This window comes from Gorilla gorilla, chromosome 20 (genome assembly GCF_029281585.2).
Source record: "Gorilla gorilla gorilla isolate KB3781 chromosome 20, NHGRI_mGorGor1-v2.1_pri, whole genome shotgun sequence".
NCBI classification, from domain to species: Eukaryota; Metazoa; Chordata; class Mammalia; order Primates; family Hominidae; genus Gorilla; species Gorilla gorilla.
Genome location: NC_073244.2, coordinates 50453567 through 50480216, shown reverse-complemented (window position 1 = coordinate 50480216; position 26650 = coordinate 50453567). Strand labels below are relative to the sequence as shown.

Below are 26650 nucleotides of genomic sequence, written 5' to 3'. Positions count from 1 at the left end.
AATCACTCTCTCCAGGGCCAGGGCACGGGAACAGGGGCTTTCACAAAGCTCCCCAGGTGATTCTAAAGCACTGAGGTGCCCAGGAAACACTGTCCCTGAGCATCTCTGTAGGAACCCAAGCTCGGGAGCCCAGGGGCTGGCTGGCAAGGTGGCTGCCGGTCTGACCCTTAGCCTTGTGGAAGCAAACGGAGAGGTCATGTACACACTAGCTGGCTAAATGCCATGGTCTGTGACCACGCAGCCTTTTCTAGGTCATCTCGCTGCCACACCTGCTTTCCCCCTGCAAGAGTCACAGTGACCTCTGGCTGAGGATAACGAGGTGGCCCTGACTTTCACTGGGGGAAAACTCACATCGCTGGCCAGCTTCTCGTAGTCCTCCATCAGGTGCTCGTTCTCTTGGTTGACAGCCAGCACCTTACAGATCCGGTTGGCGGCAGTTTCAGCCTGGAGGGGAGCACACAGTCAGGGCTGCCTGGGGGCTGGCCACCCTCCCTCCTGACGGGCACGTCCCTTGAAAGCAGCTGGTCCATGGCCCACGGAACTCCTCACAGAGGGGAAGGAAAGGAAGCACAGCTCCAGTGAGATGGTGCCCTGTCCCAATAGGCCTTGTTGGCATCCTCACTGCTGACTACAAAATGCCCCTGGGTCCAGAAAGCCCAGACCCTGGAGGCACCGAGGAGGGTTGGGGAGCCCTCCCACTGCTGCTCGCAAACCCTCTAGTGCCCCACACAGAGGAGGGTGAGGCTGGACGGGTCGGCTGCTTTGGACCTAAGACTTCGGAGGAGTCTCTCCCGGTGGGAAGGTGAAAGGATGGGAAGCCGAGAGCTAGAGAGCTGGGGGCAACAGAGCAGGGGCGCCCAGGTCCCGGAGGAGCCTAGTGGTCCGTGCACAGGAGCACACTCAGGCCTGTCCACTCTCCTGCCTTGGAGGCAATGTTAATAGGAGCTCCAGAGGGCAGAAGTCACCATCCGTGGGGCAGAAAAGTGCTGGGGCTTTGGAGGGTGAGAGTGGTGGACATAATCCCTGGGCCTGAACTACAGGAGAGCGTCCTGCCCTGTCCTGCTAGGGGGCAGTGAACAGTGTAGAGGAGGCAGGGGGTGCACACGGGGAGAGAGAGACCAGGTACCTTTCAGGAAGCACAGAAAGGGTCCAAGAGGAGGAGTTGAAACGGCAACAGAACAGGAACAGAAAGAGTGAGGAGGGTCTACAGAGTGACGGGGAAGGAAAATGGAGAGGCTTGGCCAATGGCTCAGAGCCAGTGCTGCAGGCAGCGACGCCCAGCCTCTCCCCTCCACACATAGCACCTGGAGACAGGCGGGGAGGCGGCAGCCGGTGCTCGTGTGAGCGCACACACGCACGTGCACACCCCGCGCCATGCTGCGGGACACACACCCAGGGCCCCAGGCGGTGCTCCTCAGAGATGAGGTCCAGGAGGTTCCTCAGCCAATGAACATGGGCCCCAGACCAGTGTGGAAAACACAGCCAGCGCTGCAGCTTGTGGGGGTCACAGAGGTCAGTCCCTGACTCCTAACTTGGCAGAGACAACTGGCACCCGAAACTCAAGTCCTCTCTGTGAGCACGGGGCTGCCGCAAGGCAAGAGAATCATGTTTCACCGCTGAGTTCCCGCATCCAGCTTGGGGCTCGGTGCACTGGCGGTGCTCAGGGTTGCTGAATGAGTGAGTGAATAAAGGAACGAGGCGGGAACGCTTCGGTGACTAGAAATAAATGATCTCAGGACAGAATGGGCACACTGGCGCTAGACCTGGGGTTCACTCTGCGTTTATAAAACATGAACCCCAGAGAGCACTCTTGCAAGAGCTTGGACTGGGTCTCTGGGGAAACAAGGCAGCAGGAGCAGCACCACGGGGCTGTCCTGAGGAGCACACAGGGACCCAGCACTTTCCTTTCTGACCGGCCAGCACCCTGCAGCCGGGCCTCCACTACCCCCTCAGAGAGGGGCCAGTGACAAGCCTCCAGGCCCAGCGCCTCAGCACCCACCCATACTGTCCCGGGCTTGCCTGCCAGTCCCTGCTCCCCCAAAATCCCTCAGAGCCTCCAGACTGGAGTTCAGCCCTAAGCACAGGGGAGCAGTGTGGGTAGAAAGAAAAGCAATCTGGTGAGGCCATGTGGTGGGCAGGGGGCTGGTTCGGGGCCCGTAGGGGTGAGTCCAACGGCAAACATGCTGTTAGTTGGGGTCTGTGGTGACGAATCGTCCATTGCTGCTGGTCCCTGCCCACCCTCCCGCGGGAGTGTGGGTCAGGGGTCCTCCCTCCACCCTCCTGGCCCGTGCCCTCTAGCAGAACACTCCAAACACAAGCTCCAGTCGCATGCTGAGGAGGTGAAGAGGCCTTTCTGGCCCGAGGCTGGGAAGAACCACACTCCCCACCACTGTGGCTCCCTGGCAGCTGCCTAAATGGCAGCTGCCGTGCCAGGCACTGTGCTAAGCCCTTTGCCTGCAAGAGCTCGTTTCACGCCCAGAACAATCCTGTGAGACCGAACTACAGCGATGCCCATTTCACAGGTGGGGAAGCTGAGGTCAAGTGACCCACCCAAGGTCACAGTACCAAGAGGTGGCAGAGTGGGGCCAGGCCAGACTGATGGTAGGTAATGCACCTGCTAGTTGGGAGGCTCAAAGCAGGGGGTCCACAGAAGGTACGGCCCCCGCCCTCTAGTTTTAGGAACAGCTATTTCCCTAAACTTCAATTCCTCCTCTCTCAAATGGGGCTAACTGCGCCTAGCCCTCCTGGGGGTGTGCACAGGGACCCTCTGGAAGCCTGTGCATGTGAAGGCCTTGGAGGGTGCCTAGCGTGTAGTACATGCTCAGTAAACAAGAATCGATTCTGCCTCCTCCTCTGAACCTGTGCCAACTGCTGACACTTCAAAGCAGGCATCGGGAATGCTGCCTGAGATACTTCAGAGACCACAAGGCAAGCGGGGGGAGCAGTGCTTGGGCCTCTGCGTGAACGCTGAGGGCCCGGCAGGAGCTGTGAGGCAGCATGATATCAGCTGGGCCCAGGAGGGCGGCCACTGCCACACATGCTCTGTGGGCTCTGCCTGGCCTCTGGAGGGCCGGGATCGTGAGTGCAGGTTGGGCTGCACATGCTGAGCCTTTCCTGGCAGGAAGGAGCTGCAAAACTGGGGTAAAGCCCGGTGCTCCCCACAAAGGGCTTGGCAGGGGCAGGCAGGCAGCCCTGGTGCAGATGATGGACAGGGCGAGTGGGAACGCCGGGCAGTCAAATCCCAGCTCTGCCATTGACTGTAACGCAGGGCTTCAGTTTCCCTGCCTGAGAGCCTGGGATGCCACCACCCACCTCCCAGGGTGGGCTGTGTTCAAACAGAGGTCTATGACTCCTCAGCACAGGCCCAGCACCGGCCAGGCGGGAAACCTGCCCCAGGGGACCCTTCCGAGTCAGAGGCCGGCAGGGTCAGTCTGTGTGGTGTGGCGGCCCGCAGCCTGGCCAGGGCTCCAACCACAGATGGCCAGCGGTGACGCAAGGGCGGTGGTGAAGGCAGGTCTGCAGCCCCAGCAGCGAGGTGTGCCCGGCCCAGCTCACCTTCTGAGCCCCCGAGAAAGCGTGGTAGAAGCAGGACACGTAAGTCATGATGGCCTTCTCATCTGGCCTCAGAGTGCCCACAATATCTGCACAGAGAGAGAGAGAAAGAGAGAGAGAGGCAGGAGAGAGTGAAAGACGCAGGGAGGGCGGCCGGGCCGGCCTGAGGCTCATGCGGGAGGAAGAGCGCTTGCTCTGGACTGGAAGCCAGCCCCAGGCTTGCGTGGACATGCCTTGCGGGGTTTTGTGGAGTCCGAATGGGGTGCATTCCTTTTCTAACTGGCCTGGGCTGGAGACAGACTAGCTGTGGGCCCTATAAAGGCAGCTTTGTTTTGGGTTGGAGGAGTCAGTTGCTAAATGATCTGTCTGAAAATGTGAGTGGGCAGCTCCCACCACGGAGTAAGACCCTAAGGGGCTCCCATGGCCCTCAGAGTGGAACACCAATTTCTTATCCCACACCACAAGGGTCTTGTTGGGCCTGACCCATCACTGCTTGTCACTCACTCCTCTCTAGCTGGTCCCTGAATATGCCAAGCTTCTTCCTGTCTCAGGGCCTTCGTAGTGCTTCACCCTCTGCCTGGAACACCTGTGCCCCAGCCTGCATCTAGCAGCTCCTGCTGCAAGTACCTGCTCACGTCACCCCTCCACTTGACAGCACCAGCTGAAGGTCACCCCAGCCATCTCTGTCCCCCATCTGGCCCCATTTTCTCTATTCCACTCCTGTGACTGGCCTGCTGTGTGTTTCTCCCACTAGCATGGAAGTGCCCTGAGAACAGGGACCTTGTCTGACTCAGTCACCAGGGCATCCTCAATGCCTGGAAAAGCCTGGCACAGATGAGGTACCCAATAGGTGTGTGAGCTAAGGCTGAGGGGGCAGCAACGCCAGGGAGCTGGGGGTGGCTTCCAGTCGGAGAGAGGCCACTGCCGTCTGCAAGAGAAATGAGGTGAGCATGGGAGGCGAGAGGCAGCGGCGGCATTGCGCGGTGGCGGCGAGGAGAGCCTGCCTGGCCCTGCTCGGTACCTTCTGCGCTCCTGAAAAGGCATGGTAGAAGCTGGACACATAGGTCATTATGGCCTTCTCGTCGGGCCGGGCCGTGTTCACGATGTCTGCAAGTGAACAACAAGGGTTAAACTGCCCGAGTAGGGCGGGGGGTGGAGGCGTCACTCACTGGGATCCACGGGCTCCCAAGGCCACGGCCTTGGGGGAGAGGGACCCGCAGAGTGACGCGTGACTTGGGTGGGCTCAGCCACACCCTCAGCCCCTCCCTCTCCCATGGGTCTGGAAAGGACAGGGCTGTGGGAAGCGGATTAAAATGAGGCCACTTCCTCTCTCTGAGAATCGCCTCAAGGAGCAGCAGGACAGTCAACTCCAAGGGCCACCAGAGGCCAGAGACACAGGTCCCAAATGGGGCAGTGCATGGCTAGGAAATGGGGCAGTGCCTGGCTGGGAAATGGAGCAAAGCCGGAAAAGGAAAAAACAAAACACTCCACTTTGTCGGGCTCCATACTCCATGCCTGCTGCAGGTAGGGAGGGAGAGGCCAGGGTTGCTCGCAGGAAGCCTGAAGCACCCCTCCTCAGCCACCTTGCCCTTCCTGGGCCCTGAGGAGATGCACCCTCAGGAGAGTTGATCCTTCAGCTCCCCCTCCCCATACCCTTCTTCATCCCTGAAGGCATCTGGCCAGCCCAGGCTACCCTTGCTCTGTCTCCCAGGGCGACATGGCTGTTCCCAGTTCACCCAGAATCATTCAGCCCTTCTTGCTGGCTCTGCCAGCTCCCCAAGGTGACCCAAAGCTCTGATGTGCCCACAGCCCCTTGCCTGAGGCCAGCCCTGGACAGAAAAGGCCATCAGGAAGCACAGTGCTGGCTGAAGAGATGACTTACCCTCTGCATCCAGCATCTTGGGGATGTCGAGGTATTTCTCAGCCACTTCGAAGGCATTGTTCAGGTTGGTGACAGGGTCATCCTAGAAGGAGGCAAGTGGGGACAACAAGAACTCCGTCAGGGCAGGGTGCGGGAGCAGGAGGGAGGCAGGGCTGGCCCAGAGGGAGAGACCCGGGAGGGCAAGGGTTGGGGGTTTCTTCAGGCAGTTCTCAGCCACGTGTGATGTGTGAGCGGGAGGGCACCGCCTGGATAAATTCAATTCCCACTCACAGGAGTGCCTCGTGAAATCTTTGTGGGGCAAACCAGGGCTTTTTCTCCAGAAAAATGCAGGTGTACTCTTTTCATACAATTTCCAGCCACCCACAGACCCTAGCTTAAGCCCCCTGCCCTAAAACCTGGTTTTCACATTGACTGGAAGATGTGGGCCAGGCCTGAGAGAGCACTGGGGACTGGGTAAAGGGAGCAAACCGAGAGGTCCCAGGTCCCAACCACCCTGAAGTGTCCCCCAGCCCCCTCACGGGCTCCCCACTGCTTACAGGACTAAAGCCCACTGCACCCCAACTCTCCCTGGCCGGGGCCCAGCTCTCTTGCTCACTGTGGCTGGAACGGGCTGGGTGCCATCCGGTGCCTCCCCCAGGAAGCCCTCCTCTGGCTCTAAGCTGCCTCTTCTTCCGGGACCCTTCCTGGCTCCTGCTGGCTCGGGGTACACTAGCCTCCTCCGCAGCACTGCTCTGACCCCATGCCCTGCCACCCCATTCAGTCTGAGCACATGTACACGGCCTGGTGTGGTGCTTTGCTTTGGACACAATTTTTGTCCTGCCTTCCCCCATGAGGCTGGCAGCTTCTGGTGGCCAGGGCCTGGATCCATACAGGCTTTGTACAGGCAAATGACAGCAGGACCCTGCATGGGCAACATGGGCTTGTGGTGATGGTTTTGAATTCCTTGCCCTCTGCCCCTTTGGGCAGAGGAGGTTCTAGAATCCAGAAGATTGAGGAAGGGGAGTTATAAAGCATGGCTGGCCAGGCCCTTAAATAACCCCGGGTTGGTTGCAGTGCCATGGAGGGAAACTGGACAGTCCACAAGGGGAATAAGGGAGATGAGAGTCAGCCACCGAGCCAGGGGTTGCAGAGAGCCTGCACAAGGCTCTCCCAGGCCGCCCATCTGCGTGCAGAACCCAGATCTGGAGGCTGGCGATGGAAGGGCATGGGGATGGTGACCCGGAGTTAGGGGGTCAGACAGGGCATGTCTGTGGGCCGTCAAGGGGAGCTGGAGACACTCACCTTCCTCAGCTTGTCATACTCAATCAGCTCTGGTCTGTGCCGGTGGATCAGGGCATTGAAGGCAAGACCATCCTTCCAGCTGGGGAAGGAAAGGCAAAGGTTATAGGAGGGCCCGCTCACTGTCATAAGAGTGCCGTATGGCCCTGCGCACCCACAGCAGTGACTAATTCCCATTCACTGCGGTCTGGCCTGTGCCAGGCACTGCATGGAGACAGTGTGGCAGAGAGGCTGCGAGCATGACCTCTGGGGCCAGGCAGTCTGCGATCAAATCCTGACTCTTCTGCCTACTGACAGCGTGACCTGGGGTAAGCCAGGCTATCTCGGTTTCCACATCTGTACGATGGGGATAGTGACATACCTGCTACATAGGGCTGTTGTGTGGATTAAATGAGTAAATGCTTGGATCAGTGCCTGACTCCTGACAACTGCTTTATAACTGCTAGCACCTTCCATGGGAGGCCGCCCTGAACCAGACAGGCCGCTTCGGGGGAGGTGGCCACTGCAGGATGCTGGTGCTTGTGCTGTGTGGCCTCCACACCCTGGCGGACCTGACTTACAGGAAGGCCAGTCCGTGGGCTGGCTAAATGCCAGGATTTCACTTGGCATGCTGGTCTCTGGAGGAAAGGGACCTTCCCCAAGGCCACAAGTTGTTCAGTTACAAGCTATATGGGTCACATTCTCCTCCCTGAGACCCTCTAAGGGTTGGTTCCCTCTGAGGTCAAGCTCAATGTCACCTCCTCAGAAAGGCCACCCAGGGAACTTTCTTCATCTGACTTCCCTGTCTTTGTGCAGCACTTCTCTCTGAAGTTATGCTGCAGGATTAATGGCCGCTGTGCTCACAGCTGGTCCCCGCGCTGTGGTGTAAACTTCCCACAAATGGGGACTTTGTTTGGGTGCCACTGTATCTCCACTAACGGCATGCAGCGGGCATGCTAGATACTTACTAGTTGAAGAAAATTAATGGAAACTATAGAAAGATTCAGTCAGTTAGTGGCAGGAAAAAAAAGAAGACACACAGAGAAGAGTGACCAAGGGAGGGACCACATGCTATCAGGGTGAGCACGATGGGAAAAGCCCTCTGTACCCAGCAATGGTCCTGGAGAGCCTGAGGCCGCTGCAAATCCCATGAGGCCCTGCTCTTCATTCCTGTGCGGGCCATCCAGGAGACTCAGAGGGTGGAGCCACAAGGCAAACCGGATCTGACCTCAGGACCGCCCTCAGAGCCAGTGCTCCCAACCACCAGGCAGGCCCGCCTCTTGCCGCCCCCTGGACCTCATGCGGCACTGCCCATGCTCGCCTCAGCTACGGCGATAGTGGACATGTCTCATCTCCCGCTCACCCTGAGGGAAGCAGGTTCATGGTGGAGCTGAGGCTTGTTCATCTTAGCAGCCACAGAGTACATTTTTCCCCAACACTAAATTTACTAGCAATTCTAAAAACAATTCACTCTTGAGCTGTCAAAATAAAGGAAGAGGCCAGAGGCAGGCAGTGGCTCACATCTGTAGTCCCAGCACTTTGGGAGGCCGGGGTAGGAGGACTGCTTGAGCTCAGGAGTTCAAGTCCAGCCTGGGCAACATAGGGAGACCCTGTTCCTACTAAAAATAAAAATTAAAAATTAGCCAGGTGTGGCTGCATGCACCTGCAGTCCCAGCTACTTGGGAGGCTGAGACAGGAGGATCACTTGAGCCTAGGCCAAGGCAGCAGGGATGAGTGATCACACCACTGCCCTCCAGCCTGGGTGACAGCACAAGACCCTGTCTCAAAAATGAAAAGCTTTATTGTTGCTTCTGAGAGTCACCGTGCCTGGGGACGAAGAACATTCTATTAGGCCGGCGAGAGGGCTGACCTTACTGCCTTCAGCCAGGATGGCTGGGAAACTGCCTCCTCTTCCTCAGAGAGGACCAGGTGACCTTCCCATGGGCTTATAGGGCCCGTGGCCAGGGAGGGGCTGACTGAGGGCTGGCATCTCACAGACCACGACAAAAACACAGCAAACAGGGCAGGTGGGAGGAAGGATCTCAGGTTCCTAGAGGAAAGGAGAGGATGACCAGGACTGGCGCTTACCTGATGTGGAAGTTCTGCACATTGACGTTCTTATACGGGGCTGTCTTTCTCTGGCACCAGAGAAGGAGCCCTTCCTTAGCCGAGGTCTCTGCAAAACACACAAAGACAGTGAGCACTGGCTCAAAAATAAACCCTCAGAACTCAGCCCAAGTTGGATGGGACTTTCGGCTCAGGCCTGGGGGTCAAACGAAACCCAAGGGGAGAGGACATCCATCCTAACAACAGCAGCAGTGATAGCAGCGGGACGGCCACTCCCATTCCGGATGCAGACGGATGCTGCCAGGCCCAACTGCCAGGACACACGGCCCTGCTTAATCCTCACGGCCCCGAGGAGAGTCGCTTGACCAGGGCTGCCCCAGGAGGTGGTGGTGTCAGGGCCTGAATCTGTGCCATGTGCCTGGCCACCAAGCCTGTGCCTTTCACCACCAGAACACACTGCAGACAAGCCCTTGATACCAGCCTTGGCCTCTTTTGAACAAGGTGAAATACCAGCTGTGGAGAGGCCTAGGGGGCCCTTCTGTTCCCCGTGGATAGCTCGGCTGTCCTCACAGACCGGGAGCCCTTTGAGGGCAGGAAGCACATCTCTCCCGGTCATCACTGCGACCCAGGACCTGGGAGCCCCCGCACGCTGGCCCAGGTGGCTCTGCCCATCCTGTGTGCACACAGGTGCTTGCAGGGAAGCGAAATCGTCCATTCCTGGACGGGCTGAGCTCATAACGGGTCCATGGGGGCCAAGTTTCAAGGATGGGGATGTCGAGCAGACAGAGAACCAGGCCCAGGCCCAACTCTCTCACTAGTCTGTTCTGGGACTTGGGTTCCTGGACTGTAAAACGGGCCCAGCCATCCTAGCCCATCTCATGAGGGTGGCGTGAGGGTCCACTGAGATGAGGCTGCGAGAGCAAAGGCACTCGGAAGGCACTGGAGCCAAGAGGCAGGCAGCTGGGAGGAGCCTCCCTTCACCTGCCACCCACTGACTACCCCTGCAAGGGCCAGGCCCTGTGAGTGACCCCAAGGAAACAGGAAGAGGCTTGAAGCATGAAGATCACACTTCAGTTCTCCTCTAACCCGCCCTGACTCAGGTGGGAAGTGGGGGCAGTATAGGTGGCTCTCACCTTCCACGGAGATGTCCTGGATGGCGAACCTAAGGATGATGGTCCAGATCATTCCCAGGGTCATCTTTGCGTTGCCGTCCACAATCTCTGCACACAGGGAAGGGGGCAGAGGGCAGAAGGTCGTTAAAACCAGAGTGAGGCTCCTCCGTCCAACCTGAAGGTGGCCTTCCAGCCCCATCTAGAGAAAGGCTCCAAACCACCCCCTGGTTGCATCTCCCAGGCCCGTCCTCCTCCACCTCCCTCAGGAGAAAATGCAGGGAACAGTCTCTAGGCAGCACCGTCCCAGAGCCTCCTGCTGCTGAGCGCCTGCAGGCTTCTGGCCACAGGGGTCCCTGGCCCCGCAGCCAGCTCCTTCTCCTGACCCAACTCAAAAAACCGCTCCTCCAAGAGGCTGGTCCCAGGCGTGTGGCCTCTGTTCACACCTCTCTCAACTCTCAGTGCTCTGTACATTTCTGCCTTCATCTGCGTACCTCCTGACTACAGGGGGGCACCCCGGGCCCCCACTCTCAGGGCAAAGGTGGTCTTTTTCATCTCGCAGTCAGCAAATGTGCACTACATTATTGTTTATTGTGAATCTGTCCACTTCCTTCCAATCCTACTGCCGACACTCTCCACCAAGCCACTGTCATCTCCAGAGCTCAATGCGGCTGCCTCCTATGTACCCTTCCCGCCCACAATCCACATCGACACAGCAGCGAGCATGTTTGGTTTCCTTCTTTTGAGACAGGGTCTGGCTGGCTGGAGTGCAATGGTGTAGTCATAGCTCACTGCAGCCTTGACTGCCTGGGCTCAAGCAATCCTTCTGCCTCAGTCTCCCGAGTAGCTGGGACCACAGACGCATGCCACAACACCTGGCTAGTTTTTAAACTTTTTGTAGAGGCTGGGTCTTATTATGTTACCCAAGCTGGTCTCAAACTCCTGCTCAAGTGATCTTCCTGCCTTGGCCTCCTAAAGTGCTGGGATTGCAGGTGTGAGCCACCATGCCTGGCCCACACACAGGGAAAGGGCTTGCCCTGAAGGCCCAGGCCCTGCCATCCTGCTGGAATTCTCTAGCTGCATTCTCTGGGCAAGCCAGGCTCTTTCTTGCTTTGATACGCTCTGTCCACTCACAAAGCACGCCCCTAGCCTGCGACCCTCAACTGGCTGGTCCTTCTCATCGTGCAAGCTTCTGCTTGTGTCACCTCTCGTGGTGGCTTCCCTGACTGCCCGTCCCAAGGAGCTCCCCAACCCACCACCCAGTTCCTCTCCCTGGCCCCTGTGCTGCCCCCAAGGCATCACTACATGAAAGCACATGTTGGTCGGGCTGTTTACTTGTTCACCATCTGCCTGCCCTCGTGAGGGCGGGGCTGCTCTGACCACCACTGGATCCAGTGCCTGGAAGGCCAGTGAGGAACAAGCATGGCTGCTGTGTTGACAGGAAGGGGAGAGCACGGGCCTGAGGCCAGACTGCACGCTTTCTGAACTAACCTAAAAACAAACATTTGCGGCTGGGTGTGGTGGCTCACGCCTGTTTAGTCCCAGCAATTTGGGAGGCTGAGGCAGGTGTGGATCGCCTGAGGTCAGGAGTTCGAGACCAGCCCAGCCAAGATGGTGAAACCCCGTCTCTACTAAAAATACAAAAATTAGCCTGGCATGGTGGCGGGTGCTTGTAATCCCAGCTACTCGGGAGGCTGAGGCAGGTGTGGATCGCCTGAGGTCAGGAGTTCGAGACCAGCCCGGCCAAGATGGTGAAACCCCGTCTCTACTAAAAATACAAAAATTAGCCTGGCGTGGTGGCGGGTGCTTGTAATCCCAGCTACTCGGGAGGCTGAGGCAGGAGAACTGCTTGAGCCCGGGAGGCAGAGGTTGCAGTGAGCTGAGATTGCACCATTGCACTCCAGCCTAGGTGACAAGAGTGAGATTCCATCTCAAAAAAAAAAAAAAAAATTGCTGAAACTTCTCAAAAGAAGGGCTTGGACCACACCTTCTTCAGCCTCAGTAACTTAAGAGAAAAATCATCTCTGCAAGGCCCAGGACAGCTGTGTGTCTGCGGCTGGGTGAGAGAAGGCAGTGCCTCATCCCAGAGTCCATCAGCCAGCCGTGCCTAGGGCAGTCCTCCCCACTTGTCAACACGCCATATGCAAGGGGCATGATGGAGTGGCTTCCAAAGAAGACAGAGGGGCGCCACTGCTGCAACCACTCTCGGGGAAGGGCTGGGCACAGGGGTGAGTTCCAAAGCTAACTGCAGAGCTGGAGGCCCAGGACACCACAGGAGACCCTGCTCACTGACCTCTGAGCAGAATACTCCAGGGCAGGCTTGCTTGGAAGCAGGTGGAGAGGTCACAGAGAAGATGGGGCCCACCTTCCCCCGGGGACACACCCAGAGGAAGAGGGTGTCCATGAGCCACAGCTTTCGGGTTTTGAGAGGAGGAAATATGCTCATTCTGCTGCCCAGAGACAGGGGAGGGACCCAGTGTCCACCCTGTCCTAGGGTTCAGAGCCGCAGACCCAGAAACTGAGCAGCACCACCTGCCCCTTAGTGCAGCGAGGCAGCTTGAGCCTCAGGAAATCTATTCTGTGCACCTCCTGAGGGCCGGGCCTGCAGAGCTGGGCAAGGCCGCAGCTCCCCGGCTCAGCAAGTACAGGTGCAGCTGGTAACGGAGGGCTTATGGAGTTCCGGTGAGGAGAGGAGGATGGCGTTTCTCATGACACATCCACCAGCTGCTTCTCTGACCTGCAGCTGTGCCTCCGGCCCCTCTCATCACCCCCACGGGAAGCCAATGCTCCCATGAATGCCCAATCATGTGGAAGGACAGGGGGACAGGGTGGGGCGGGGTTCTCAGGTGCCTTGAGCCCCAGGAACGCCTCCATTAGGCTTTGTTCCAAGGCCCCACAGTCGCAGGGATTGGGAGTGAACCAATTTGGGCATGAAAAGAGAACATTTTTAGACCAAGTTTTTCTCCAAATGAAAACTGATGACTGACATGGGTCTCTCCTCTAACCCCTTCTGTATTTACAGACTAGCATTTGAGCAAAATAAATGCAGCTGTGAGAAGCAGAAGGCTGGAACAGAGCCTGGAGGAAAGATCCATGCAAGGACAGAAAATCTCAGGGCCTGACTGAATTTTTGGGTTGTGATTTTTTTAAACAAACACCAACCACCTCGACTGTGGCATGCAAGGCTTGGCACCCCTCATCGCAGAGGTCCTGGGCCGGGGCAGAGCCTTGGAACTCAGTACACACATTCTGGCCCGGAGTCTTGGCCAAACTCTCAGAGCCCTGTCATTAATGGCAATTAGTTTACTTTGTTTTTCTAGAAGCTGGGACAACATGGATGTCAGGGTGAAGAAATCTTACTCTGACTAATGAGCGGACTGCGAGCTCATGCTGCTGGGGCTCCATCAGGCCTCGCCTGTCTCTAAAAGTGCCTGGGAGCTCAACCCAGGGGCCCCTGCTGAGAGCCTGCTGCTCTAGTGAGGGCCTGCAGGTAGTGGACTGTGGTCCTGGTTATCTACATGGGGCCCAGGAGGATCCTGGGGTGGTCAGAGGCAAAATTCTCCAAGCCCATGCACACAGGGCAAAGTCTAGGCACTGACCTTTGGCCATGTACTCCCTGTCCCAATGCCTGACATGGGGCCTCCAGTCCTTCTCTGATACCGGGCAGGGCATAATGAGAAAGGTGTTCCTGGTACAGAGAGAGGCCATGGCACATGTTTGTCACTGTCTGCTGAGCCTGGCACAAGGAGAACCAGTCAGGGCGACCTGAGTCCGAGTCAAAACCATTCCTCCCCCTGCAGAAGCCGCCGCCCCCGTGGTTGGGTGGGTTGCACTTCCCAGATTTGGACCGCGCCCACCAGATTTTTCCAAGGGGTTGGGGGAGCTTGTGAGCCCAGCATCATATCAAGAGCAGTTGTTGTGATCACTGCTGAGTATGTACTGGGGCTCTGAGTGCCCCAAGCGCCCTGCCACCAACAAAACTTCTCTTCAGAATGCAGATGTTGTGCTTCAGAGCCTAAAGGTCAGAAACTGAGCAGGACCCTCGCTGCCCCACCTCCAGCTCACCTTCTGCCCCGATGGAGACCAGCTTGACGCCTTTGCTGGCAATAAAGTCCAGCGCTTTGTTCACATTGTTGATTTTGTGCACTCTCATCTTCCCCCGCTCCGGCTTAGGTAACCGCTCCCCTGAGAAGTGCACAAAGAGAAAAGAGGGGGCGAGACAGAGAGAGAGAAAGGGAGAGAGGGCGAGAGGGAGAGAGGCTTTAGAGTCTCCTCTGTTCTCCAAAAGCAGGTTCCTCTGCTGGCCCACCAGGCCACTCTGGCCCCACCCATCAGACCACTGTGCAGCTATTAAGGGGTGCCCTCTCCTCCCCAGGAGCAATGGGACAGCTGGGTGGGCAGGGTCTCTGGGGACCGCTGTGGCAGAGCACCTGTGCCAGGGCTGGGCCGCACTGCATGGCTGGGAGCCTCACCTGATATGACCTCCAGGAGCAGCATGAGCTTGAGCCCGTCTCGGAAGTCCTCATCAATGTTCTCGATCTGTGTGCCTGCCTTCCGCAGGTGGGAGTTGCACCACGCCGTGAAGGTCTGGGGAAGCAGAACAAAGGACAGTGCGCAGAGTCAGCCTGGCTGTCGGGGCTCTCTCCACACACCTGCGGGGCCGCAGCTCTGACCTCAGGAGAACCGCAGCTGCCACGGAGCACTCGCCGACACACACCGTACACGGCCGATACACACATTGTTTCTGATCCTTACAATGACCCCGGGAGGCAGATGTGAGGAAACTGAGGCTCGGGGTGGTTAATGACCCACCACAAGACCATCCAGGTGGTAAGTGGCAGAGCTTGGATTTGAACCCAGGTCTGTCAATTTTGGCAACATGTGCTTTTTCCACACCCCCAAGCTGCCTCAAGGGAGACCAGTACACACATCAGACAAAAGCGCCTCAGCCCGCCGCCGGCTCACTCAGTCACACAAACACGACTGAGCACCAGGCTCAGTGGTGTGGAATGAACAGGCCGGGCTCCTGCCCTCATGGGGCTTGTTTTCTTGATGAAGGCCAGCCCTTCATCTGCCAGCTAGACCCAAAGTCCCCAGCTGGACCCTGGCTTCCATGACCCGTGGCTGCTCTCCTCAGGCAGGAGCTCAGGCTGCCACGTTCCAATCACGTGCACAGATACAACCCAGAACAGGAAAGTGGCAGGAAAAGAAAAGCTCCCATAAATGCAGGATTTCCTCGAGTCTCTCTTTGAGCTTTGGGCAGCCCAACAGCAAGCCCTCCCAGGAAAGGCCAGGAACACAGACCCTCTGAGCCCTGCACACACGCCTGTGTCGCCTGGCTTCCTGCAAGCAAGATGCCCCCGCCCCTCTGTCTCCTGGAGAACATGCCATGCCCTATCCTTCCTATTCTTTTTTTTCCTTTTTTTTTTTTTTTTTTTGAGAAGGAGTCTCGCTCTGTCACCCAGGCTGGAGTGCTGTGGCGCAATCTCAGCTCACTGCAACCTCTACCTCCTGGGTTCAAGCGATTCTCATGCCTCAGCCTCTTGAGTAGCTGGGACTACGGGTGTATGCCAACATGCCCAGCTAATTTTTAGTAGAGATGGGGTTTTACCATGTTGGCCAGGCTGGTCTTGAACTCCTGGCCTCAAGTGATCTACCCGCCTTGGTCTCCCAAAGTGCTGGGATTACAGGCGTGAGCCACCACACCCAGCCCTATCCTTCCTATTTTTAAGACTCAGTGCAGCTTAGAGGAGGCTGGAAGGCAAGTGGGAGGCAGGCCCCCTCACCAGGGTTAGGCAGCCGCATCTAAGGAGAATGTTTCTGATGATCAACTGGAAGGGATGGAGGGTACTAAACAAGAAGCCTAAGTCCCTGACCCTAACAGACCAACGATGCTGACAGGGCATGGGTACACCCAAGCACAGGGCACGCAGCCTCCTGGTGGTGCCCGGCTACTCAGCCCCCTGCAAGCTGGGGCATGCTCATAGACATCAGGGCCACAGAAGATCTCAGATCAGTTAACGCCAACACGCCCAGGCGCCTTCAGGGAAACCAGCCCACGCACCCTCCTGCAACAGGGCCTGGGAAAAACCCCAAGTGTCTGCTTCTTATAGGAACCCCTGTATCCCACCCCCTCCATCTGCAGGGGCCAGTGTAGAAGCAGGCAGACAGCCAGGGACACACAAGAGCACATTCCACGCCCCGGGTGCAGGCGGAGGCCATGCGGAGGACAAGGGGCTTCTACGGAGGCTCTGGCCAAGCACCATGTGTTTTGACAACTGTCGCCAGCCCTGCTCATTCAGGGAGACTCGACACAAAGCCCCCTCCCAGACAAAGCAGCTGCCTAATTAATACGCCATACCAGTGTGGACCCAGCATGGGGCTTCCTTCCAAATCCGAAAGGGGGCAAGCGTGGACAGCTAGACCATCCCCCCCCCCCCCCCACCTCTCACCATGGAGAATTCCTCTACTTGGGAGACAGAGACCCCTCCTGGTGGCACAACGCTGTTCCCCCACTAAAGATACCTCCGCCCCGCCATGTAGCCAACCCTGGGCACCCCTCAAAAGTCAGGCCAAATGCTGTGCCTGGAGGGTACCCGCACCATGGCCTCCCTGACCTGGTTCTGCCTCAGACAGCCTCCTCCCTGCAGACCGCATCACGCCCTTGCTCTCTGGTCTCTAACAGTTCTTGTCTCCCTCCCTCCCACGGCTATGAACTCCTTGAGGGTAGGGAAGCCAAGGCAGGTTCTCACTACAGAGAGTACTAACTCACCTTCCCAGCCTCCCCCATACAATACTGAATTCAGAGAGCCCAGGGCGGGAACCATGCTTACACCACTCATGTGGGCACGTCACCTAACCTTCCTAACTTCCATTTCCTCCTCTGCAACGTGGGGATGAAGACCCCACCTAGGCCACGGGCAGTGTGAGGACTCAAGATGGCCATGCCTGCAGCGTGCATGGCAATGCTCAGGGAAGTGGCAGCTCTCTGGATGGCCCTGTGCCTCCCAGAGTCTCCTCCCTCCCTGCCCTGGTCTCAGGAGTCCTGCCCACCCCCTCCACAGTGTGCCTGCTCTGTCCCCGGCCCACCCTCAGCACCTCTCCCGTAGGACCCCCCAGTCACTTTTAGTCTTATTGGATGTTCCGTGCACATGAGCTTTCTCTCCTACCATGTGCGAGCTCCAGGGGGTGGGAAGTACGGCGCCTGCACCTTTACACCCTCAGCACCTCTCCCGTACCACCCCCCAGTCACTTTTAGTCTTATTGGATGTTGCATGCACATGAGCTTTCTCTCCTACCATGTGAGAGCTCCAGGGGTTGGGAAGTACGGCGCCTGCACCTTTACAGCCCCAGAGCACTGCCAGCCTTGATGGCAGGCAGCAAGCAGGCGTGGAGCCCAGGAGCCCAGCAGCCCTGCAGAGCAAAGGGCAGCAGCAAATGGGCTGGGAAGGAAGTGGCCACGGATGCTAGGCCTCTACTCTCACATGTGCCTGAGAGCAGGCACTGCTGTGCAGCAAAGTAGCCAAGACACATCCCACAGCCTGAGGACAAAAGAGGGCTATTCCCCGAGGGCAAGGCCCCGTGCTCTGGTGTTGCCAGGCCCAGACCTAGGCACCTGGGCTGCAGGGAGGGCCAGGCACGCGTGCAAACAGCACCCCTCACAGCCTCAGCCTGTGTGGGCTGCTCCTGCAGGCTCTGCAGGGGCACAGACCTGGGTTTGGGTTTGAATACCAGCCCCTTGGCTTACTCATTCCATGTTTTCAACCAAGTGACTTTACCTACTTAAGTCTGTTTCCTTCCCTGTAAGATGGATTTATCAGAATCTACCTCCTGCAGTGTGCTCTAAGAATTAAACTAGGGAAAATACATTTAAAGCATCTGACAGGCTCCTTGGCATAAAGTAAGAGCCAGATGAATCACACGCATGTATGTGCATGTACACACACACATAAGCACACGCTGAGATCCAGTCTCTTCTCTGCAAAGGCTCTCAGACCACCCACTGGTATGCAGGGAAAATGGGATGGCAGGAGACCCTCTGTGGATGGCCCCACCCCACCCTGTTGAGGCTGTGAACAAACCTCGCCGCTTGGGTTCTGGCCACCTGTCCTCAGAGGGGCTGCTGCCCTACCCGCCCTCCATACGTACATCCCACCTGTGCTCATCTCCTCTGGGTAGCAAACAAGAGCTCTGGCTTGGGCATCACACAGGTGCGGATTCACATCTTGCTTCTGCCACTGAGGCCTCAGGCAAGCAATAAGCCTCAGTTTCCTCACTGATAAACAGGACAGTAACCGAGAGGTTAAGATAGGGATTAAACGCAAGGACACATGTCAATCACTCCGTGATGTGTTAAATGCATGTCAAAGGAAGGTCTGCTCTGAAATCAATGGTAACTCTTCCGTGTGCTCTGTCTTCCTGACTGACACAGGCAAAGCCCCAAGCACAGGTGCTCAGGGAGGACGCCCACTCTCCTGGCCTGGATGACGCAGAAGGGAACTCCCACCCAGATCCAGACCTGACACAGGCTTGGGGAATCCCACTGATGCACTCCTGTCCTCACCCCATGTCTTGCTTTGCCCTGTTTTGTCCTCCTGGAAGATGAGGGGCATCTATTGACATCAGAGGTTCACAAAGCCCTCAGCTCTGGTGAGGACAGCCTGCACTCACAAGGCCACCCTGGGGAACAGGTCGACCATGACGGCCACTTCTCCATGCGGAGAGACTGGTGAGTAGGAGCTGGAGTTCGAATGGGACATTAAAAATTCATCGCTTTTTCTACTTGGTTACAAAAATAACACTCTGCTTCCATCCTTCCTCTCCCTACCCGGTTTAGACTACGCTGCGTGGGGTGGATGGTGTGGAGAGGTGGTTTCTATAGATGGAGGCCCTATGCGCCCACCACGCCACCCTCCACCATGCAAAATTCTCAGAATGTGGGCAGCCGACCTCATGATGCCCCAGGCCACCATGGGTCCGTACATATTCATTCCCTGGACAAGCATATGCTGGGGGTCAGCAGAGGGCCAGGCCCTGTGCTGAATCCGTAACAGTGAGCAAAAGCAGACACTCTCATGAGGCTCCAGGTCTGATCTCATTAATCAAGTGATCAGTCCACTCCAGAAATCACGCCCTTAGGAAAAGTGGTAATAATAACAGCAATAACTGCAGCAGACACTTCCATAGAGTCTACTAGGGGCAGGCACTGCTCGAGGCACTTGGTCACTTACTAATTCTGTCACCCTCGTAATCATCTCTGGAGGGAGGTGCTAGTACTGCCTCCATTTTGCAGATGAGGAAACGGAGGGCCTGAGAGGTGAAGTGGCTTGCTCCCATCAGTCACACACCTAGAAAGTTACAGAGCTGGGTTTAAAGCCAGGTGCTGGGCTCCTGGGGCCAAGTTTGTGTCACCTCCCCTGGGATGGGAGCTGAAGAGTGCGGTCAGCATGGTGGCGGGGTGGGGGGGCACCAAGCGACTGGTGAGGCAGACACAGAAAGGTGTCCTTGAAGAAGTCATTCTCAAACTCTGAGCTGAAGGATGAGGAGTTAATAAGACAAAAACGAGGGAGACCTTCCAGATGCTGGGAAGAGCATGTGCCAAAGCCCTCCTGCAGAAGGGACAGAGCCCACTCCGAGAAGGAAGGGAGTAAAGAAGTGAGGCTGGCATGCTGGCCTCACAAAGCCATTAAACGGTCATGCTGTCCCTGCCATGCGGGGAAAGAGCCGAAGGGAACAAGGGTCAATGTGTGATGGCCAGGAATAAAGCAGGGTGAAGAGCCCCTGAGAGAAACTTCCTCCCCCTGGCAGGAAGAGGAAGGCAGAGGTGCCCTGCCGGCACGCCAAAGAAGAAATGCAAACTCAAGGTTTCTATTTCATTTGGGAGGAACCAGAGCTGCCAGCCCTCTGTGGGAGGAGGGAAAGGCAAAAAGCATCGAGCTCTCCTGGGCTTCATGATCGCGGTCATCTTCCAGGGGCAGCAGCGACTCTGACTGTCCAGAACGTGGCAGTGGCCATGCCCTCAGGACCGCACCTAAGAGGCATGCACCTGCCTCACAAATACTGACTTGGAGTCCTATTATGTACTGGACACAGGAGGAAGCAAAACAGTTATCATTTACATTCTGGCCAGCCAGGCATGGTGGCACACACCATGTAATCCCAGCACTTTAGGAGGCCGAGGCGGGAGGATTGCTTTAGCCCAGGAGTTTGAGATCAGCCTAGGCAACATGGCAAAACCCCATCTCTACAAAAACTACAAAAATTAGCCAGGCGTGGTACTGAGCGCCTATAGTCCCAGTTACTCGAGAGGCTGAGGTGGGAAGACAGCTTGTGCCTGAGAGGCAGAGGTTGCAGTAAGCTGAGATTGTGTTAGTGCACTCCAGCCTGGGTGACAGAGCCAGACCCTGTCTCAACCCACCCCTCCCCCAAAATTACATTCAGCACTGGGGTGCGGGGGGCATGATATATTAAAGGTAATTATGCTATAATGGCTAATTGCTAGTTCTTACTATTTACACATTAGCAACTCTTTAAAACCTCCAACCCCATGATCACATGCGATATTATCTCCATTTGATGAGGAAACTGAGGCAGGGAGAGGTTCAGTGACTTGCTTAATGTCACACAGACACAGACAATACATACAAACACGGGGTGGGCATTCATTCCACGATGTCTGAGTAGAATGGGAGGTGCTGGCCAGTGAGGGAGAGACAGCAGAGTCAGGTCAAGAAGCCCCCAGCCAGGGCCGGGCGCAGTGGCTCGCACCTGTAATCCCAGCACTTTGGGAGGCCAAGGCGGGCGGATCACTTGAGGTCAGGAGTTCAAGACCAGCCTGGCCAACATGGTGAAACCTCGTCTCTACTAAAAATACAAAAATTACCTGGGCGTGGTGGCGGGCTCCTATAATCCCAGCTACTCGGGAAGCTGAGACAGGAGAATCGCTTGAACCTGGGAGGTAGAGGTTGCAGTGAGCCAAGATCGCGCCACTGCACTCCAGCCTGGGAGACAGAGTAAGACTCGGTTTCAAAAAAAAAAAAAGAAGGCCCCAGCCCACCCTTGGTCCCCAAGCTAGAGGTAAACTCAGAGAACAAGGCAGGCAGGCAGAACAACGCCCCAGCAGCTCACCCGCTTCTCAAAAGTTGGCCCCGCTCCTCCCAGCCTGTCCCTGGCCCTCCTGTGAAGGCAGCCTGCACCCAGCCCTGGACCTATCTAGGGAGGAAGGAAGGATGTGGACTCATCTGTCTTTGAGAACACATGTGAACCAAACCACAGAGAGGAGGCTTCAGAGCTTGCCCCTGCACACGGGCAGCCTATTAAAGAGGCTTCTCTGGTTGCTAAAATAGCACAGGGTGTGAGTGCGGGGAAGGGGGGTGGAAGAACAGAGAAAGGCAAGCTTGTCAGTTGAGTTGGGATCCACTGTCACCCCTCCGTGTGCCAAGGCCCACGGTGACCCAGCTAAGGCGGGCTTTAGGGGGCCCCAAGAGCAGTTTCTGCTTTGTCACTGTGGGCTGCAGGAGGGAGACGGAGACCTAGCATCTCTGGTCATAAAGTCCTTCCTGCATCACAGGGACCCCTCCCAGCCGCCAGGATGTGGGGCGGTAGGTGAATGAATGATGGATATTGTTCAGGAGGTGACCTAAGCACCCAGGAATGTGGCAGCAGTGGGCTTTAATGAGCCATTCATCAATGACTCCCTCCCTCAACCCGAAGAGGCAAAGCCCTCTCTACTCTGGGGCGCTGATTAAGAAACAAACATTCGGCAGACACCGGGCAACCGAGTGGTTCCAGTGGGCAGAGCGATGGTGAGCTGGAGGGAAGAAAGGGCCTTAGTGGGATGCAGCTGACCCAGCTGAACAAACTCGCCTTCTCTTTTCTTCCTGCCTTCCTGTTACAAAACATGTTCTCAGAACTGAAGCGGGTGGAGGGAAATGGCTGTTGGAAGCTGGAATTCCACTAAGCCCAGAATAAAGGGAGTCTCTTGCAAAGTCGCTTTGGGCCTAGAAATAGGCTCGAGCGATCCCTCAGGAGGGGTGAGCATGCCGGCTCTGCACTGTGTAGCACAGGATCCAGACTGGATCGCAGGCTTCACTCTCCCCACCCACCAGGCTGATGCTCACATGTGGATTCCACGGACCCCACGCTTGACAAGATTTTAGAAAAAAACGTTTGCTGCCTCATGCCGCAACCCTCTTCTGCCGTGTACACTGCCCACCCGCCTAGCAGGATATCACCCAGGAGGACCAGCCTGCATGCATTTTGCCCAGGCTCAGGGTTGACTGCAACTGGCCACAGCCAGCCCCACCCCCAGGTACCCGGAGGCCAGACGGAGCTCCCTAGCACCCTGGGAGTTTTCAAACCTTGGCTCTGAAATACCGTGTAGGGTTTGTCGCTCCGCTGGGGCATCAGTTGCTTTGAGGGGGAGGGCGCCGTCCCACCTCCTGAACTTCCACCTTGCCTGCTGTGGCCTCTGGCGCTGCCCATGGTTCCTGCTTCCATGGGTCCTAGGGAAGGGTGTCCAGGGCTTGGACACAGGGGAGGTACAGCTATTTATTCCTGGGTAGGCTTATCACCTGGGTAGGCCTTCTTATCACCCATCTGGCAGGCTATTGCCAGACCTCAGGCAAGGCCTAGCCCCACTGGGGCATCTTTTCAGTTCCTGAAAGCAGAAACGGCTCCCCAGCCCATGGGCTTCATCACCAACTATAAAGGCGCTTTCAGGGCCAGACGGCTAAGCCTTCTGGAATCTGGGTTACCAGCGGCACAGGCAGAGATGCTCGCCCTGGCAAGGGGGCCCATGGAGCCTCTGGCCTGTGAGACTGCACACCTGAGCACTTTTTGAAGATCCACTGCCACCAGATTCTGAAGGAGATAAAAGCCAGGGAGCAGGTTGAAAGAACAGAAAACGAGCAGGTCACAATAACACAGCCACAAATTAGATGGGTGCAGCAACGTGGGACGCAGACAGCCCTACTGCCCAGGCAATCAGGGCTGGTACTGCGGCGGTTCAGCGACACACGGGGCAGCCTGTCCAGGACCCAACCCTGGCCAGGGGCAAAGCAAGTGCACTGTGTGTGCCTGTTACATGACGACATAACCTAATTTGAAAGCAATTACAGTGAAATATGGAATGCGTCTTATGTCCTGGCCTGAAGTTGCCTTATTCGGAGTTTTCTCAGCCTGCATGAAAAAGCTCTGACTTCGCAGTTGGAGGAGAGGTATAAATACTGCTGAGTGGGGTAGCAAGCATTCCAAAGGTCCTGCGTGTCCACCCAGAAACCAGCTCTTTGCACCCGGCCCCCTCCCTGCAGCCAGTGTTCCAGTCTTGGACAATCCCCTTTGAGGTGCCAGAAAGCGTGCGTGTTGCTGCTGCAAAGGACGGATTTTGTTTGTTTGTTTTGAGACAGAGTCTTGCTGTGTCGCCAGGTTGGAGTGCAGTGGCATGATCTCGGCTCACTGCAGCCTCCACCTCCCGGGTTCAAGTGATTCTCCTGCCTCAGCCTCCCGAGTAGCTGGCATTACAGGCACCCACCATCACACCCGGCTAATTTTTATATTTTCAGTAGAGACGGGTTTCTGCCATGTTGGCCAGGCTAGTCTCGAACTCCTGATCTCAGGTAATCCACCCGCCTCAGCCTCCCAAAGTGCTGGGATTACAGGTGTGAGCCACCGCGCCAGGCCAAAGGATGGATTTTGGAGCGCTGTCTCCTCCTCATGAGAAATACTAGTCTAAGACTTTCGTCTAGCTCTTTATAGAGCTGGTTTTGTCTCATCACTCAGGACTTGCCTCAAATGTCAGCAACCCAGGAGGCCTTCCTGGACTCTGTCATCTCCCCTAGGCTATCACTCCACTCTGCGTTGTTGGTTTTTTTTGTTTGTTTGTTTGTTTTGTTTTGTTTTGTTTTGAGATGGAGTTTCGCTTTTGTTGCCCAGGCTGGAGTGCAATGGCGTGATCTCGGCTCAACGCAACTTCTGCCTCCCGAGTTCAAGCTATTCTCTGGCCTCAGCCTCCCGAGCAGCTGGGATTACAGGCCCGGCTAATTTTTTATTTTTAGTAGAGACAGAGTTTCTCCATGTTGGTCAGGCTAGTCTCAAACTCCCAACCTCAGGTGATCCGCCCACCTCGGCCTCCCAAAGTGCTGGAATTACAGGCGTGAGCCAACACACCCAGCCTCACACTGCATTGTTTTACTCACTGCACTTTTCATCATCAAAAACTATGTTCTTTGTTCATAACCAGTCTCCCTCCCAAGTGCAGCATAAGCTCCCCAGAGGAGGGTTCTGTTTGCTGTGGGAACCCACTGCCTGGACTGGTACCTTTCACATAGCAGGTACTCAACAAATCTAGGAGTGAGTGGAATCAGGTTGCAGCATCTCGCATCCAGCTTTTCTCTCTCCCTCTCTTTCATGTACTCTTTAAATATGTACATAATTTGGAGAATCAATTTTTAAAAATTGAAATGTAATTCACATAACATACCAAAAAATTCACCCTTTTACGTAAAATTCAGGGAGTTTTAGTATATTCACAAGATCGTGCAACAATCACCACTAATTCCAGAACAAGGCTAGGCAAGGTGGCTCACGCCTGTAATCCCAGCACTTTGGGAGGCCAAGGCGGGCAGATCACGAGGTCAGGAGTTCAAGACCAGCCTGGCTGTTACCGGTGGGTCTTTGTTCTTAGAGCTCCCAAGTTGGTGGCGGCTGCTCCCAAGATGGCAGCAAGCCTTTTGTTCTCTGACCTAACATTCTTGGCCTCACGGATTCCAAGGAATTGAACCTTGGGCCATGCAGTGAGTGTTATAGCTCTATTAGAAGCCGTGGGTCATGGAAGAGAACCATGGAACCCAGCGACTAGTGTTTAGCTCGATTAGGACGAACTCGAGCACTTAGCCGCACAGGAACAATGGCGAGCCTCTAGCCCGAATGAGCAGCAATGGGCGCCTCGCTGGATCAGAAACGCAGCAGACACCCTGCTGGATCCGGAGGGGTGGAAGTCAACAGTGGGTCTGTGACAGCGGTGAACAGCAGTGAAGGATGGTGAGTGAAAGCTCAGCTCAAGCCGAAACAAACGTGGACCAGAAGAGTGTGCAGTTGCAAGATTTAATAGAGTGAAAACAGAGCTCCCATACAGTGGGAGGGGAACCAAAGGGGGTTGCCCACTCCCGCCTCAAATGCCTGGGGTTTATATCCCAATCATTGTCCCTCCTCCTGTGCTCTCAGATGATAGATGATTTGACTATTTCTTTACCTCCTGCTTTTAACCTAATTGGTATTTTAATGAGCCCTCTTTACTGCCTGATTGGTCAGGTGTGAGCTGAGTTACAAGCCCTGTGTTTAAAGGTGGGTGCGATCACCTTCCCCAGCTAGGCTTAGCAATTCTTAGTCGGCCTAGGAAATCCAGCTAGTCCTGTCTCTCATGGCCAACATAGTGAAACCTCGTCTCTAACTAATAATACAAAAAGTAGCCGGGCATGGTGGCGCACGCCTGTAGTTCCAGCTACTCAGGAGACTGAGGCAGGAGAATCGCTTGAACCCGGGAGGCAAAGGTTGCAATGAGCCGAGATCGCGCCACTGCACTCCAGCCTGGGCAACAGAGCGAGACTCCATCTCAAAGAAAAAGAAAAAAAAAAATTAAAAATTAACTGGGTATGGTGACTCTTGCCTGTAGTCCCAGCTACTCAGAAGGCTGAGGTGGGAGGAACACTTAAGCCTAGGAATTCGAGGCTACAATGAGCTATGACAGCGCCACTGCACTCTAGCCTGGGCGACAGTGAGACCTTATCTCAAAACAACAGAACAAAACAAAAAACCAAAAATACAAGGAACATGTCTACCACCGCAAAACTGGTACAGTTACTCTCCAACCCCACTTCCCTCCTACCCAGCCCCCAGCCCCTGGCAACCACTAACCTACCTTTCGTCTCTTGCAATTTACCTATTCTGGGCATTTCATATAAGTGGAACCATATGGTATATGATCTTTGAGTTTGGTTTCTCCTTAGTACGTTTTCAAGGTTCAGCCATGTTGTAGCACGTATCAGTACTTCATTCCTGTCTGAATAACATTCCATTGTATGGATATACCACATTTTATTTATCCATTCATTGGCTGATGGGCATTATTTGTGTTGCTTCTATCTTTTGGATATTAGCACCACCGTGAATATTCATGTACAAGTTTTATGTGGACATGTTTTCAATTGCCTTGGGCATATACCTAGGAGTAAAATTGCTGAGTCATATGATACCTCTTATATTTAAAAATTTGAGGAACTTGGCTGGGCGTGGTGGCTCATGCCTGTAATTCCAACACTTTGGGAGGCTGAGACAAGACCAGCCTGGGTGACATGGTGAAACCCCGTCTCTATTAAAAATACAAAACATGTTTAAATTTTGAGGAACTGCCAGACTGTTTTCCCAAGAAGCTGCACCACATTACACTTTGACCAGCAATGTGAGGGTTCTGATTTCTCCCATCCTAGCCAATACTTATTATCTGACTTTCTGATTATAGCCATCATGGTGGGTGTGCAGTGGTATCTCATTGTGGTTTTCTGTTTTTTTTGTTTTAGGGTTGGGGTCTTACTCTGTTGCCCAGGCTGGAGTACAGTGGTGTCATCATAGCTCACTGCAGCCTTGAACTCCTGGGCTCAAGCAATCTGCCCACCTCAGCCTCCCAGGAATATGCTACTACACCTGGCCAATTTCTCATTTTTATTATTATTTAGAGACAGGGTCTCACTCTGTTGCCCAGGCTGGAGTGCAATGGTGTGATCTCGGC

General features: G+C 55.7%; 1 protein-coding gene across 5 annotated transcripts in view; it reads right to left on the bottom strand.

Annotated features, from left to right (window-relative positions):
• ACTN4 (actinin alpha 4) overlaps window positions 1–26650 on the bottom strand; it is an 83106-nt gene that overhangs the window by 15552 nt on the left and 40904 nt on the right. For 3 of the 5 annotated variants that reach the window (XM_019015482.4, XM_019015486.4, XM_019015484.4), the window contains exons 2-9: window positions 14340–14454; window positions 13933–14052; window positions 9892–9978; window positions 8780–8867; window positions 6716–6794; window positions 5435–5516; window positions 4574–4659; window positions 352–444 (exon numbers count right to left, since the gene is read on the bottom strand). In XM_019015482.4, the coding sequence (XP_018871027.1) occupies window positions 352–444; window positions 4574–4659; window positions 5435–5516; window positions 6716–6794; window positions 8780–8867; window positions 9892–9978; window positions 13933–14052; window positions 14340–14454 (750 nt within the window). Of the gene's footprint in view, window positions 1–351; window positions 445–3555; window positions 3642–4573; window positions 4660–5434; window positions 5517–6715; window positions 6795–8779; window positions 8868–9891; window positions 9979–13932; window positions 14053–14339; window positions 14455–26650 lie in introns of all 5 variants that reach the window. The other 2 variants (XM_019015483.4, XM_019015485.4) reach the window with 1 other exon arrangement.